Source organism: Chlorocebus sabaeus, chromosome 24 (assembly GCF_047675955.1).
Source record: "Chlorocebus sabaeus isolate Y175 chromosome 24, mChlSab1.0.hap1, whole genome shotgun sequence".
Taxonomy (NCBI): domain Eukaryota; kingdom Metazoa; phylum Chordata; class Mammalia; order Primates; family Cercopithecidae; genus Chlorocebus; species Chlorocebus sabaeus.
In genome coordinates this window covers 57500334-57517757 of record NC_132927.1, presented here as the reverse complement: position 1 = coordinate 57517757, position 17424 = coordinate 57500334, and the positions used below count along the sequence as shown (strand labels likewise).

Below are 17424 nucleotides of genomic sequence, written 5' to 3'. Positions count from 1 at the left end.
CAGTAATATAAAAAGCATGGCAACATTTGGGGAGAGAGCAAACTCAAGAACCAAATGTCACAAATTTATTAAATATTTAAAACCTTTTGGTCCATGTTCTGTACCATCTCCTTAAAAACCCATATACCCTTAATGTCTGTGTTCTTCTAGAAGCATGTAAGTATGCCTTTGTTTTCCTCACTATTCCAGCTTAGTTACTAGGCTCCAAAAACTATTTGTCCCACCACAGTTTTCATTTTAATTGCCTTCTTTAGCCTAAAATGCAGTCTTCTTGTTTCTTAGTACAAAGTTCTTCTAAACTAAGTAATTTTTTTTTCTAAAGAAAACATAGTTTATTATTGAATATTGACTAGACACAAATGAATAGAAATGTTTCAAGATAAAAATCATCCTGGTGCCCACCATCTGGTTAAAATAAAATTCCATTATTTAAAGCACCTTGGGTGCCTCTCCCTAATCCCATATTCTTTCCTAGGCCATCAAAGTACCTTTGCTCATACATTTGTGTTGATTATTAATTGCTTTATATTTTACCATATATATTTATATTCCTAAATAGCTTATTGTTTAGTTTTGCATGTTTATAACATAAGTGAAGTAATTACATATTCTTCTGCAAGTTGGTTTTTTTCCCTCAAAATAATATTCCTGAGGTTTATCCAAGTTGTTGCTTATAGCTATAATTATTTTCATTCTGAATATACCATAATTTTATTTATCAATTTTTCTAATCCAGTGAACATCAGGATTGTTTCTAATTGTTTACTGTTATAAACAGTTATGAAATATTGTAGTGTATGTCTTCTGGGGACACAAATGCAAGAGGTTCTCTAAATTTTATACCTAAACATTGAACTTCTGGCTCCTAAGGCATGCACTGCTGCAACTTTACAATAAAATGCCAAATCACTTCTGCCATTCAGTACATAATTGTGCAGATGTCCATACTGCCTTATCAATACCTGATAGTGTCAGGCTTCCTAATTTTTGCTGGTCTGATAGGTAGAAAATAGTATTTCATTTTGGTTTTAGTTAGCATTTCCTCACTTAGGAGTTTTAGCCTCTTTTTGTGTATTTATTTGATATTTGTGTTTTGTGTGGAAGTGCTTTTTGAGGTCTCTTGCCCATATTCCCCCCTAAATTCTTTATAGTTTGAATGCTACTCTAAGTAACATGTTTTATTACCTTTTCCAGTTGTTTATTGGTAGTATGGAAATATGTAGAGCGTTTAATATTCATCCTTGAACCAGCCACCTTCCTAATGTCTTTTGTTAGTCCTCATAATGTATCTGTAGATTCTTTTGTATCTTCTGTGTAGACATTCACATCTTATATGAAGAATGGCAGTTTTTTGTGGCTTGTTGGCTAAGCCTTCCAGAACAATATTGATTAGAAATGGTGATAGCAGGCACCGTTCTCTTCTTCTGAAACTGAAAATTAATCTTTGCCATGCGTCACTGTTAAGTTTAATGTTCATTGTGGTTTTTTTTTTTTTTTAATGGATATCTTCATCAGGTTAAGTACATTCCCTTCTTTGCATTGTTTTGTTTTTTAAACTGTAAATGGATGTTGCATTTAATTAAACAGTTTTTCTGCGATGATTGATTGTACAATTTCTCACTGTAATGTTATTTATAATGAATTTCATTAATTAATTTTCTATTTGTAAACCAATCTTGTATTCCTGGGGTAGCATAACTTGATCATTTTATATTTCTCTCTTTATCAATTACTGAATTCATTTTGTTGGGGACTTTTTTGTAGATACTTATGAGTGATAGATACTGTCTGTGATTTTCTGTTCTCATTCTCTTATGAGGTTTTCAGGTTACATTAGCTTTATAAAATGAATTTGGGGACGTGTTTCCTCTATTTTGAGCTCTTTTTTTTTTCAAAGGTCGTATTTTATTCTTCTGTTGATATTTATTAAAACATGCCACTACAGATACCTGGGTCTAGTAATCTCATGCCCTTCAAGTATTTTGTTTCCGTTTGAGACCTTTTTGATAAATTATGTTTTTCTAGGACTCTCTGTATATTTATCTAAATTTTCAAGTTGATTAACATAAAGTGAATCATGATATTGTCTTTTTGATGCCAGAATCCTTTGTCATCTTCATTCCTGATATAATTATTGGGCCATCTCTTTTTTTCCTGTTCAGTCTTGTCAGGGGTGTGTAGATTTTTTATCAGTTTAGCTTTATTCTCTTTAGTGTGTTTTTCCCATTCTATTCTTTTCTATCCTATTCTGACTTAACTGTTTTGTTTGTAAAGAATATGATCTGTGTGATGTGTGAATCCTTTGAAATTGCTTGAGACTTGCTTGATTTGGTCAGTTTTTGGTTTTTGGTTTTTGTATATGCTTTGAAAAGAATGTGTTTTCTGCACCTGTTTGGTACTTGTATGTATCTGTTAGACTTACATTTTTACACTGGCAGTAGGTTTGCTTAGATGCTCTTTGTGTATCCTTGATATTTTTTGTGTGCTTGATGCTTTCTTTTCTTTTTTCTTTTTTGAGACGGAGTCTTGCTCTGTCGCCCAGGCTGGAGTGCAGTGGCATGATCTCGGCTCACTGCAGGCTCCGCCCCCCAGATTCACGCAATTCTCCTGCCTCAGCCTCCCGAGCAGCTGGGACTATAGGCGCCTGCCACCTCGTCCCCCTAAGTTTTTGTATTTTTAGTAGAGATGGGGTTTCACCATGTTAGCCAGGGTGGTCTCGATCTCCTGACCTTGTAATCCACCCGCCTCAGCCTCCCAAAGTACTGGGATTACAGGCATGAGCCACCACGCCCAGCCGCTGGCAACAGTTTCTTAGACATGACGCCAGAGTACAAGCAAGCAAAGAAAAAGTGGACTTTGTAGATTAAAAAGGTGTTTTTAATCTTTGTTTTTTGAGACAGAATCTCACTGTTGGGGCTGGAGTGCAGTGGCATGATTGTGGCTCACTGCAGCCTCAGCATCTTGACTTCTGGGACTAGAGTGTTCCTCCTGCCTCAGCCTCCTGAGTAGCTGGGAGAAAATATTTGCACATCATGTATTTGATAAGGATCTACTATCCAGAATATATAAAGAACTCTTAAACAGTGTAACAACAAAAAGATAACGCAGTTAAAAACTGGCAAAGGACTTGAATAGGCGTTTCTCCAAAGAAGATACACAAATAGGCAGCAAGCATGTGAAAAGATGCTCAGCATCATTAGTCATTAGAGAAATGCAAATGAAAACCACAGTGAGATAACCACTTCACACCTACTAGAATAGCTAGACTCAAAAAAGAAAGAGAAAATAAATGTTGGTGAGGATTTGGAGAAATTGTAACCCTTGTGCATTGTTGGTGGAAATGTAAAATGGTACAGCTGCTGTGGAAAACAGTTTGATAGTCCTCAAAAATTAAGTATAGAATTATCCATATGACCCAGCAGTTCCACTCTTAACTATATACACAAGAGAACTGAAAATATGTTTTTCAACAAAAACTTGTATATGACTGTTCATAGCAGCCCTATTTATGATACCTAAATGGTATAAACCCAAATGTTCATCAGCTGATAAATGCACTGATAACAGTGGGATATTATTTAGCCATAAAAAGGAATGAAGTATTCGTATATGCTGCAACATGGGTGAACCTTGAAAACATGCTAAATGAAAGACGTCAGCCACACAACACCATGTATCATATGATTCCATTTATATGAAAAATGCAAATCCATACAGACAGCAGATTATAGATTGCCAGGGGACAGGGAGAATGGGGAGTGACAGCTTAATGGGTAAGAGTGATGAAATGTTCTGGAACTAGGTGGTGGTGAATGTTATATACACTATAAATGTTCATTGCACCTGAATTGTACATGTACAAATGCTAAAATGGTGAATTTTGTTAACAAGAATTTTACCTCAAAAAAAATTTTTTTTTGAGACGGAGTCTCACTCTGCCGCCCAGGCTGGAGTACAGTGTCACGAGCTTGGCTTATTTCAAGCTCTGCCTCCTGGGTTCCCATCATTCTCCTGCCTCAGCCTCCCGAGTAGCTGGGACTACAGGCACCTGCCACCACGCCCAGCTAATTTTTTTGTATTTTTAGGAGAGACAGCGTTTCACCGTGTTAGCCAGGATGGTCTCGATCTCCTGACCTCGTGATCCGCCCGCCTCAGCCTCCCAAAGTGCTGGAATTACAGGCGTGAGCCACCGCACACGGCCTAGAAATTTTTTTTCATTTTACATTGATGATACCTATTTTAAGTTAAAGAATATCTAGACATAATTCTTTTTTGTTGTTGTTGTTCTTGTTGTTAATATAGAGTCTCAGATTGTTGTCCAGGCTGGAGTGCAATGATGTGATCAAGGCTTATTATAGCTTCAACCACCTGGGCTCAAGTAATCCTCCCACCTCATCCTCCTGAGTAGGTGGGACTATAGGCATATGCCACCATACCTTGCTAATTTTTTTTTTTTTTTTTTGTAGAGATGGCATCTCACTGTATTTCCCTGGCTGGTCTCAAACCCCTGGCCTGAAGTGATTGTCCCGCCTAGGCCTTCCAAAGTGCTAGAATTAACAGGCATGAGCCCCTGTGCCTGTCCATAATATCGTTTTGATTATTGTCCTCTCTACTTTCGTTTTGTCTTCTCTTTCTGCATTTATTAGAAATCTCAGTTACATCTTTTATCTTCTGTCTCAATTGAAGCAAAATTTAACATGGTTGGTTATTTTATGCTCTAGTTAGGTTTTATCTTGGCCCCTAACTCTCTTTAATGCTGAGATTTCCTACTTTATGCCTTTAAGAAAAAAAAAAGTCTGAGTCTTAATTCTGCTTCGTACCTCTACCATAACCATCATCATGCTAAACATGCTGATTTGTATTTAGAGTCCAGGTTCTTTAATGTAAAGACAACAAGGTAGACTGTTAGCCTATTGCATTGCCCTTCTTTTCTCCTCTAATTTCTCCACTGTTACCTGTTCTATATGGTTTGTAGTACAAAGTGCCATTAGCTCCTTTGAACCTTCATATTAGGTCCTCTTCTAGGCATCTTAAACAGTTATTGTGGAGAATTATCTTCTTGAACTGTTTTTAAAGAATAAAGAAAATAAAGATAGGCCGGGTGTGGTGGCTCACTCCTGTAATCCCAGCACTTTGGGAGGCCAAGGCGGGTGGATCACAAGGTCAAGAGATCGAGACCATCTCGGCCAACATGGTGAAACCCATCTCTACTAAAAATACAAAAATTAGCTGGGTGTGGTGGCGCGTGCCAGTAATCCCAGCTACTGGGAGGCTGAGGCAGGAGAATCACTTGAACCCGGGAGGCAGAGGTTGCAGTGAGCCGAGATTGCGCCACTGCACTCCAGCCTGACTACAGAGCAAGACTCTGTCTCAAAAAAAGAAAAAAGAAAATAAACATAAACATCTTTTCAGACTTACAAATTACGTAGCTTAACTAATTTAATTATAGTTAATTTCTTACAAGATTTCAGTAATATTGGCAAACTGTTAACAGCTGATTTGACAGTATTAAATTCTTGACATACATATTATGCATTTGGCGTTTGGTTCTCAAAGAATATCAAGGTCACTATATTTTTTTTCAGTGAATATTAGGCCTTCTTATAGTAATACATAATTAAACTCTCCTTTTATTTGTAGGAACCCCTCAATAGTGAAGATGATGTGAGTGATGAGGAAGGACAGGAACTCTTTGACACAGAAAATGTTGTTGTATGCCAATATGATAAGGTAAGGATGTCATCTTCAGATTACTGACGTTATTTGTGTTGTAATTTCTTCCCTACGTTATTCTTTCTGTCTTATTGAAACATTTGCGCAGCTGATTCATACCTCTTAAATTCATTATGAATAGTATGAAAACACTGTTAAAGAGTTTTGTGGATTATTTTAATAGAATGAAAGGTTAATTTCTTAGCTTTACCTTTGAAAAATAAGTTATGAATGAAATGAAAAGAGCTACGATCTTTTTCTATTTAGACAGTCTTTCAACTTGTAAGCAGAGTAAACAGCCACTTTGAGGTTGTCCTTTATGGTAATAGCTCACTCAATGAGATAATTCTGTTTTCTATTTAGCCTCAACTATCTCAAAACTAGAAGGGTTCAATTGAATCTCTGTAACTGTTATTATTAAGGAGAAGACTAAGGCAATGAACAGTACTAAAAACAGATACGTTTTTACTGAAAATCATTTAAAATATTATTTAACTTTGCTGTAGTTTGCTCACATTAAGGAATTTTTAAACCAGATACCGTGAAGACTAGCCATTGATTCCTTATGTTCTTAATTCCTAAACAGGGTGCTGCTTTCTAAGTATTTTTGTTAGATTTATTTGTATTACTTCTGAGATTTTTGTTTTTAAGACATTTAAATTGGAATACATTTATTTTACTGCAATCATTAAATTTATAATACAGCAAATATTATATTGCATTTATAATTTTAGTAGAGATCTTTACCACATGATGAAAATTCTAACAGAAGCTTATTTATTTAACATTTATAGAGTGCAGAAATGTACCAGACACTGTTCTAGGCCCTGGAGATGTAGTTATGAACATGTAAAATTCGTGCCCTGCATGAAGTTTCCTTTATAGATGAAGAAAATCTTAATTCTGTTGCATTTATGGAAATGAATGTGATAAGTAGCCATGCTTACTTGAAACAGATCTATAGGGAGAATGCCAGTACTATGGATCTTATTTGCTAATAAAAAGGTGGAGTTAGACTAGTTTTTTTTACCAGTGAAGTTATAGAATAAAGACAGTAAGGTCATTGAGAGTTTTACAGTGTTCATTTTTGTGTATAATGACTTCTGAGAGACTATTTTTAAAACCATATACCATGTGCATTATAACAAGTGTAATTTCCTGTTAGATACACATAGAGCAAGACTATGAGGTTAAAACAAAAGATACCATTAAATCTTAATTGTTAGGAAGTCTCAGAGGATCTCCTTGCAACCAAATTATCCAGAACACAATTTCATGATGAGATGTCAGATTTATCAGGCAAGAGAGGACCTTTGTTTTAGCCTGACTGAAGAATATACTTCTAAGTGTCTTCCTACTTTAAGACAATGGTTGTATTCTCCTTTGGCACAAACTGTACTTATAGTAGTTTAAATGTTAAAATTGGTTTGTTTTGCTCCCAGAGACATTACTTTAGTGTTTTAAATTAATAAGTGGAAAATAGCTCTAAATAGTGTGCTGAATGATAAATAATTTTAAAATTTGCAGAGGTCTAATTTTGAGAATCAAACGAGTTGCTGTGAAGATTGGAGGGGAGTGGTGACTTGATGTCTTTAGCCAATAGTAAAGAATAGCAGTGTTCTGTGACTGCATAAAATGAGGTTGGATATTGTTTGAGCCAACTTGAATTTCAGGAATGTAGTTTTGAAGCCTAAACTTTAACATGTCAACAATGAGTCAATTTTAGAAGAGATCATAGAAGAAATAATAAAGCTTGTATTGCCAATCAAATGAGAATCTTAGTTAAATGCTAATAATATGGCAGAGTTCTTGCTTACATGTGGGTGGATAAGGGCTGATAGAGCATTTGGCGAAAATAGCATCAGATGTAGGTAAACTTGCTTTAACACATTTTTAATTAGGAAATTTAAGAGGGCTTTCTCCTGGCTTTAAGAACATTCCCTCGTGAAGGGCTTAGGGCCAGGAAATGGATTGCTTTTTTAGTTGTGACTTTGTACTTCTATTAATATAAAAATATTTTTCATTTATTACCCAATATGACTTCAATTGACTGTGTGGATTATTTGGCCCATGAAACTTTCCTACATTTATTTTTTGCAAATTGTCCTGTCCTGTGACAAAATGCAGTCAATTTCTTTACTTGTCTGTAGAATCTCTATTTCCTGGCTACTCATCACTTTCTTGTTTTGGGCTAGTTAAGCCCACTGTCTTTCTGGTTGCAGTTACTTGGTTCATGCTGGAAATACATTTATATACACGTTTGTAGGATAAATACTACTTTATAGGAAATCAAAGAAAAAGAGGAGACAGAGGTCTTTTCATGCAACAAATGCTTACTGTTTATGATGTCCCTGGGCACTATTCTTGGAGCTTGAGATACACTAGTGATCAAAACCGAACAGTCCCTGCCGTTGGGAAGCTTACTCCAGTCAGGGGAGATAGATGCTAAAACATAATAAATTAGGATTTATTTATTTATTTAAAGATTAATAAAAGATTAATATGTTAGAAGCTGATAATTGGTATGGAAAAATAAAGATCAGGGAAAGAGGACAGATTTGGTTTCAGTTTTAAATAGGATAGTCATAATAGGTCTTTGGAGAAAATGACATTTTAGCAAAGACTTGGAAAGAGCCCTATTATCTGGTGGCAGAGTCTGTTGTATGTGAGGAACAGCGAGGAGGCCTGTGTGGCTGGACTGGAGTGAGGGAAGGGGAGAGTACAGTAGTAGGTGGAGAGGTAGAGGTAAGGGAAGGTGGATGGTAAGGATTTTGTAAGGACATGGCTGTTACTCTTAAGTGAATTAGAATGTTACCGGAAGGTTTCAGTGAGACAAATGGTATGAACTGATTTAAATTTCGAAAGGATTACTTTGCTTTCTTTGTAGAGAGCAGAATATGAGGAGGAAGCAGAGGTTGCTGAAACAAGGAGACTATTTAGGGGGAATATTATGATAATTCAAATGGGAGATAATGGTGACTCAGCCTATGGTGATGGTATTAAAGTTGGTGAGAACTAGTTGGATCTTGGATTTGTTTTGAAGGAAGAGTGTTAACAGGATTTCTTGACTCTGAGATGTGTGGTAGAAAAGAAAGAGGAATCAAGAATGACTCTCAAGATTTTTTGATGAGGATTCTGAAAGAAGGATGGTGATACCATCAATTCAGATGAGGAAAAGCTGCATGTGGAGCTGGTTGGACATGCCAAGTCTGGTATGTCTGTTAGACGTTCAAGTCATCAATCTTAAGATGCTACATTTAGCATTTACGTAGTGTATTTAGACCAGAGGTATAATTAGCTCTTAGTCCAGCAGTCTCTGCCCTACTTACTGTTTTACCTTTATTGTGCTTTGTTTTGCTTTAATAAGTAAGAAAAGTTTGAATCCAGAAGAAGAACATGAGAGTGGTTTCCAAATAAGATGAAGGTTGTTTGATTGAGTGATTTTTTTTTTTTTTTTTTAAGTCTCAAAAAGCAGAGCTGGGATCAACAAATGGAAGTTGGAGAAGCAGATTTCAGTAAGGGTAAACTCTGGAAGATTTTACAAGAGAGATGTTCCAAAAAGGAATAACTTAATTTGAAATTCTTTGCTTACTGTTTCTAATCGTATTTAAGCAGACACTGCACAACCATTTGCCAGGAATATGTCGTAAAGAATGTTTGCACTGGGAGGTTAGGCCATGGAATTTTAGGAATGAGATCTTGGAAAATATCTGTACCTGGCCGGGCGCAGTGGCTCACACCAATAATCCTATCACTTTGGGAGGCCGAGGTGGGCGGATCACCTGAGGTCAGGAGTTCAAGACCAGCCTGGCCAACCTGGTGAAACCCATTTCTACAAAAATTAGCCAGGTGTGATGGTGAGTCCCTGTAATCCCAGCTACTCAGGAGGCTGAGGCAGGAGAATCACTTGAACCTGGGAGTGGGAGGTTGCAGTGAGCTGAGATCGCACCGTTGCACTCCAGCCTGGGCGACAGAGTGAGACTCTGTCTGAAAGAAAAAAAAGAAAAAGAAAATATCTGTACCTGTTGAGCATTTCTGCATTATGTGAAACAGACTGATTTAGTAAAAAGAGTACTGGACCAAGACTTGAAAATCATGATTGTCACTTAGTAGCAGTATACCTTTAGTCAAGCCATTGAACCCTATCCAAGCTGTCATTTCTTCTTCTGAAAATGAAAGCCTGAACTAGTTGATTTTTTTTTTTTTTTAGGTACCTTTAGATCATAGAATAGGGAGAACCATGGGGCCTTCTTTGCAGAAGATGTGGAACTTGAACTGAACATTAAATAATTAGTGTGACTTACTGGGAAAAGGAAGAAAGGTCACTTCAGTTCATTAAGTTTAACAACTCCTCTCCCCCACCAAATCCATGGAATTACAAACAACTAAGGACTATAAGTGAAGGCAAAGATGGGAGTGCCCAGAGCCTGCCCTTCAGCTCTTTTTGTTTAACTGTGGATGTACATAGTTTTTGAAATCTGCTGTAAGTGACTGGATGATTAGCATCCTTTAGATGTATATTTAAAATACTGCTATGTATAAGGTTCCACGTTAGGTCTTGAGAGCGCTATAGGGAGTTTTATTTTGGTAGAAGAAGCGAGTCCATAATTGTATTACTTAACAAATAATGTAAGAAATGTCAGTGAAAATACCATTGGGAATTTAACAGTGGAAAAGAATAGTTTTAGCTGGTAAGATTTGGGAAAACTTTGTGGAGGATAGTCTTTTGGAGGTAGACCTTGAAAATATGCAAACCTGATAGAGAAGACATTTTGTAAAGAAATATTTTTTAACTATTTTAATGAACACAAGTACTAAAAGCTATAAAATAGTACTAATTACAGATAAATGTGTTTTTAAACCCACCTAGTGAGTTGTTTTTTTTCTTTTTCTTTTTTTTTTTTTTTTTGGTGTGTGTGTGTGTGTTTGTTTTTGTTTTTTGGTGAAATTAAACTTTATTAAGAAACCAATTTTTAGGCCAGGTGCTGTGGCTCACGCTTGTAATCCCAACACTTTTGGAGGCTGAGGCAGAAGGATCACATGAGGCCAGGAGCTCGAGCCCGGCCAGCACAACATAGGGAGACCCTGCCTCTGCAAAAACAGAATAAACCAATTTTTAAATACAATACTGTAAATACTGTTTTGTTGAGGTGGGGGGGGTGTGGGTGTGCGTGCGTGTGTGTGTGTGTATGGATTTTTTGTTACTTGTTTTCTCTGTTTTCTGATTGTATCTCTCAATTTTTTAAATTTTGCTTTCGTTTAGATACACAGAAGTAAAAACAAATGGAAATTTCATCTCAAGGATGGCATTATGAATCTTAATGGAAGAGATTATATATTTTCCAAAGCCATTGGAGATGCAGAATGGTGAAGAGTTGCTTTTTTTCTTTTATAAATAAAAGAAACTTAAAAAAAGTTTAAAGTGGACAGTTTGAAACTTGGGGCATATGCCAACCAAAACTTCATTTCTGCATGTCAGAAAAGTGCAGTAGAAGCAAAGCTACTGGAACAAAGATAGACCTTGACAACATAGACACTACTTACTGGCAAGCCATGGAACTGTAGCACCTGGGGTTGTTGGGTGGGAGGGTTGGGGTTTTGTGTAGGAAAACCATAATTGTTGATTTTAAATACAGGTACCTGCCACCGGTAATTAGCATGTAAAGCTTTGTCTATATTCCTTCCTCCAACTTGGGTTCAATCAGAAGATACTTGTTGGAATGAACTGAAGAAACTTCGGTTTTGATAGATTGAACTGAAACTGCTTATTGTATGTGGTTATATTTGGTAAAAGTTGCGTGTGAGCTTTTTACAAAAGGGTAAGAATTGTGTTGAATTTTAATTCACTTGTATAAGAAAACAATTTAAAACTCTCATAGTAGGTCTTAAATATTTTTACTTGCTATTCTCCCTCAGTGATATATACCTCTTCCTTTCCAGCTTTATGAAACATCTATTTAAGATTTAAAGTTATCATTGATCATAGTTTGGAGATAAAATTTGACCCAGGAATGAATATTTATTTTAATTAGGTTTTCATACTTATTAAATGTAATTAAAGACTTGGGTCTTGTCTGAGTTCAGTGGAATTGAAACGACAACTTTAATTTCCTTACAGAAAAACTTAATTTGTTTCTTTTAGTGCCACACCTTAAAAAGAAACCCCAAACTAGCTCCTCAGGAATATAGTTTTATTTTGCAAGCATACCATCTAGCTGAAATTGTATACACATGAATATATGTAGACTTTTCCTGTTGGGCTGAAGTGTGTGCTTATAAATGTGTTTAGTTTTTAAGCTAAACATCCAGTAAACAGTCTGTGCATTGATTAGCATAGGGCAGGTGGTGAGGACCTGGATTTTTATTAAACAATTTAGTAATTATAAAAGTTTCTTGTGTTTACTAGTAAAGAATTTTAAAAATCTATTCTAATTCAACAAGTTTTTAAAATCAACTTTGTAATTTGAGGGGAAAATTTGGGGGGAAGAGGTGGGTGGGCCACTAAGTTACCTCTCTTTCATTTGGTGGCCCTTCCAGGCCATTGAAAATAAAGACGTTGGCTCCAGTTTGCACATCGGGAAGAAAGCATAGAAATTTGACTTGTATATTAAAAATAATAGAAATGTAATATGTATATTAAGAATGCATAGGTCTGTATTCTGTAAGGGGCTCTGAAGAACAATATGGCATTGCTGTGTTCAGTGTGAATTCGCTGCCTGGGAGAACTGCAGGAATGCTTGTCTTCACCATTGTGTTCTTACAACGAATTCAACTTTCCATGGTTTATCTTGACAAAATTTACATGTGTTTAGGTTACCTGTATATTGATATATTTTTTTAATCTTCAGTTTTTGTCTTCCTTTTGCCTTTGTGTTTTCAGAAGTAACACATAAACACTTTTTAAAGTACATTACAAAGAAGAAAACTGTGAGCTATTACATAGTGTTCCTTTTTTAACACAAATCTTTTAACTTTAAAAAAAGGCAAAAATTTTTTTTTCAACTTCCCACCCAGCTTACCACCTTGATCTCTTTAAATTATGTTCTAAACTTTGGTGTAAATGGTGGTGTCTAGCATGCTAGTAGTTAGATTTTATTTAGCTGCCATAACTGGTAATACAGTTTTTATTTTGACAATATTAATTAGTTTTTTGAGGGGAAGTTTGTTTATTCTACGACTCTCAAAGCACACAGAGGTTTTAGAATATATATCATTATTAGTGAGACTGAGAGAAGAGGAAATGGGAGGGAGTAACATCACAGAAGTCCTGTTGTTCAACTGTTCTTCAATATAGTTGCTAGTAGGTTTGTATTTACTCAATAAAGCTTAAGTCAGTGACCTGAACTACCTATAAAAATTCAGCAGTGCTGCAGTGTTGCTTAAGTGAAACCCTTTGGCTATCTAGTAGTTTTTATGCTACTGAAACTTGGATTACTGTATGATACTCAGCTTGTCTTGGGCCCTCTATGTAGACAAACATTCGTATTCATAGTAGCGTTGTTTACTGGCCTGTTTTTATAACTTTATTTTTCAAATATTAACAACCACTGCTTTCAGAGTGGTTATTTTGTTATTTTTGAAGCAGGAAATAACCCTTTGTATTTGCACCTGTGTATTGCCTATTAATTATGGTATACTTGGCAAATGCTTTTCTTTTACCTGTGAAAATTCTGAAGGCTGGTCCAAGCTACATTGCATACCAAATTGTGCTCTTACATATTATTTGCATTGTGTCCTTTTTAATCAAATAGCATGTTTTAGTTTTATTATAGTAGCTTTTGCTGTAAGAATGTCACTTGCTTATCTTTTATTGTACTTGAATTCTTAATCATGCTTTTAACATTGTATTTAACAAATCATTTCGTATTAGGTTCCATTGAAATGTCATTCCTTTGAAAAGGCAAGGGATTTCCACTTTGAGAATTTTAAAATGAAAGTAGCATGTTTATCTAAAGGCAGAAAATAGTTCAGACTTGGTATTATGAAAATAAGTAATGGTTTCTGGAGAGGATTTGTTTAGATTTGCACAGATGGTGATGGCACCTTTTACTTAAAAAAACATTAATCAATAGTGCTAAAGAAAATTTACCCAAAATTACAAGATAAAACATGGAAATGTGTGCCTTTCAATATACAAACTCTTGCTTGGTGGTCATTTGTGTAATCAGACCATTTGAATGCCTGAGAGCATGTTTAATTTCTGTGGAGTGCCACATATGGCTAAAACAAATCTTTAATGTGCAATTAATTTCTAGAGTAAAATGTCTGTTATATGAGGGGGATCTTTATATTGGGCTTTTCTATTTTTTAAATGTTCACATTTCTTTCTGTTAATTAAAATGCCATCATAATGTCACATTTACACTGTTGCCTCTTTTAAAAGCAAAGCCACTCTTGTTCTAAGATTACATCAAGACTTGAGCAGTGTGTAGTAATTAAAATGTATGCTTGATGAGTATAATAGATTCTGGTTTTAGGAAATAACATATAGCTTTTATATGAATATTTTCTTTTGCTGTAGTGAAAATCAAAGATTTTTTTTTTTTCCTGGCTTTTATGGAGGAATGAAAAGAGTTGTCTCCCTCTAAGAGTAATTTTTGATTCTCATAGCAATAATGTCACCATTCTTACCAGAGGGTGAATACCCCTTGTATAGGAAAACAGACGTAATTTCCTCTTGGGAGTTCTCTTTATGACTTAGCATTTTCTTCCACTTGAGAAAATTCCTGTTTTTCTGATTATTTCATATTGAACTTTTTTTTGAGCTTTTGTGCAATGTAATAGTTTATTGATCCATCTTTGTACATTTTCATTTTATTTCATGTCTTTCTTCCACCTACCTGTCAGAATCAGCTATAGCAGATTTTGAATTCTTTAGTTAAAAAATAGTTGCTTTATTTGTTTCCTCATGAGTTTGTTAAATAGCTTTGCATTTTAGTCCTATTATGCTATGGAAATTATTATGAAGTTTATATTCTTCCCTTTTTAAGCCTGCCTTACTCTGTCTTTTGTCATTGTCTATGGTTTAATGAAGAACACACCAAACTAACATTTTTGTTTATTTTGAGGAACAAAAAAAAATTTTCTCTTCTCTTTTAAGGGAAGTTACTACACTTTGAGTTAGTAATTCCTCTTTCAGTCAAGGTTCCTTAATAAGTCCAGTCTGCATCAGGACTATGATTTGGGGGGCAGGGCTAATCCTTTTTGCTGTTCTGAGCTACTATTGTCAACTGCTGTTGTACATACTGTTATGTGTAATGGCGTAAATATATTTATTATGTTTGTAAAATTCATTGCAGATCAAGGTTGCTCTTCTGTGATATATGGGATATTATGTTTTAAAGACCATCTTGGAATACAATTAGAGAACTTAGTATTTTGATGTACTAAGACCTATTTTAAGTTTAATATTCTACCTTTGCAAAAACTTTAATTAAAGATGTTATTTAAAAAAAGTAATGTTGCTTGCTTTGCTTACTAGTATATGGCATTGTTATAGATAATTGAATAAAATACAATTTAGAAAGGAAAATGCTTTACATTGTTAATGAGAATTCCATTTAACAACAAAAAGATGCTAAATTCTGTACCTTAAAGATAAGTAGGTTGAGATGTCAATTTGAATTAGTAAACTGTGTTGCAAATTATTAATAGTAGCTTTTAAAAAGTTGTATTTTCCAGGTACACAGGAATTTAGGTTGGGCAAATTCACATTAACAAATTATAACTAAAAATTGGTATAATTAACATTGTTTTTTAAAATAAAGATTACTCCTTGTGAAATATTAATAATTAACATATTGTATTAAATGAGTATTTCTACTCCAAAGTATAGATTACCTAGGATAAAAACATTGTTATTTCTCTGTTTAGCCAAACCACGTCCTCTTAGTTCAGAGGTTATAACTAATTGCATATTAGGAGAATTGGGTTACTGAGGTTTGTATTGCATATTGAATATATTTTGTGTTATTTTAGAAGATACTAAATAATTAGCAGGTATTTTAATTTTATAGTTAATTCAGCTGAATCATTAAGAACCTCTCACCTTTTTGTATTTTTTTATCCTGTTAACAGACTATCTAGAAAACATGCAAATTTTAACTATTAACGTAATCATAATAAAGATATCTTATTTATTGCCAGCAAATCTTGTATTTTGCAGTTTAATTCAAGCTCCTACTTTGATTAAGCTTAAGCTTTTGGCTTTTGTTTCTCCATCTGTAAAATGACAAGATTTTGAGGATGAAATGAGGTGTGATGCATGTAAAGCTCTTAGGCTGGTGCCTAGTACACGGTCAGCACTCAGATGTCACAATTATTTGCTTAATTTCATAATTATTTGCATAATTTAAAATTACTTATGAACCAGGAAAAAAAAATTAACGATCAAAAGTAGCAAAAATGAATTGAGAGTCAGTGAAACACAAACAAGCCTGGGAGGGTAAGTTGGTGAAACAATGCATCTGGTTACAGCGGAAAGTGTCAGAGGGAAGAAAATTGAGTGCTGGGTATGGGAGAGGGGTAATGAAACAGTGGGAGGGCTTTTAAGCTCCCTCTCTCCCCCTGCCAAAAAAGTCCTAGATTATATGTCTAAGTTAAGTCGAATTTTCTGAAAGCTAAAACTATGATAGAACTATCATTTTAAAAATTGACTTTTCCAAATATTAATGGAGTCTGTCCAGTTAATTTAGGGAGAAAAACAGAGTTGTCAAACACTGAAGATACGGATACATTACTCTGATTCTCACAATGTCTCCTCCACTTTGAAAAAGGGCATATTGACTTCTCTGTGTTGACAGAACCTCCATGCTAATGATGCATAGGTTAGGGTGGCTTTGCTGAGTGCGGCAAGTAGGACCAGGAAAACTAAAGTTCACCCAGGTTAGTTGCAGGAGATGAAGAGAGTAAAGGTTTTTTTGTTGTTGTTTTTTGAGACTGAGTCTCACTCTGTCACCCAGGCTGGAGTGCAGTGGCACTGTCTCGGCTCACTGCAAGCTCTACCTCCCAGGTTCACGCCGTTCTCCTGCCTCAGCCTCCCAAGTAACTGGGACTACAGGCACCCGCCACCATGCTTGCCTAATTTTGTTTTTGTATTTTTAGTAGAGACAGGGTTTCACCGTGTTAGCCAGAATGGTCTCAATCTCTTGACCTCGTGATCCACCCGCTTTAGTCTTCCAAAGTGCTAAGATTACAGGTGTGAGCCACCATGCCCGCCTGAGAGTAAAGCTCTTTAGAACTGTTTACTTTCAGCAGGGATGCACAAGGGACATTTGTTGTTTTGGCTTCTCTGTGTCAGAATACCCTTACTGTCTTGCTTCATACCAAGAAGAATGGAGGGTAATATATACCTCTTTATGGAAGTAGAATAGCAAGTAACAAGTCACCCATCACTGGATCCAGAAACAGGGACCAAAATCTTGAGAAGTGGTCAGACTGATGCTTACACTCAGGACTTTGAGTCTTAAGAGCATGAAACAAAGTTGCAGGATCAGAGGTCCTGTATATGTTCAGGTCTGGTGGTGTGATAGTGACTGGGGCAAGAGGGCTATTGGCAACCTCCTGAGCAGACTTTTGCTGCAAACTAGTGTACCCTTCCAATCTCTTTTCTGCTTAAAATAATCAGAGTCTCTTTCTATTGTTTGCAACCAAGAAAAAAAAAAGCATTATTCATGCAAAGTATGTCTTAAGAATCACATTTCCCTTGTAGGA

At 35.5% G+C, this 17424-nt stretch overlaps 1 protein-coding gene across 1 annotated transcript in view; it reads left to right on the top strand.

Annotated features, from left to right (window-relative positions):
* Window positions 1-15862, top strand: part of GTF2A1 (general transcription factor IIA subunit 1) — a 44709-nt gene extending 28847 nt beyond the window's left edge. Inside the window, exons 8-9 of the mRNA XM_007987487.3 lie at window positions 5641-5730; window positions 10976-15862. Coding sequence (XP_007985678.1) covers window positions 5641-5730; window positions 10976-11083 — 198 coding nt within the window. The 3' untranslated portion in view covers window positions 11084-15862. The remainder of the gene's footprint in view (window positions 1-5640; window positions 5731-10975) is intronic.
* The last annotated feature ends 1562 nt before the right edge of the window (window positions 15863-17424 follow it).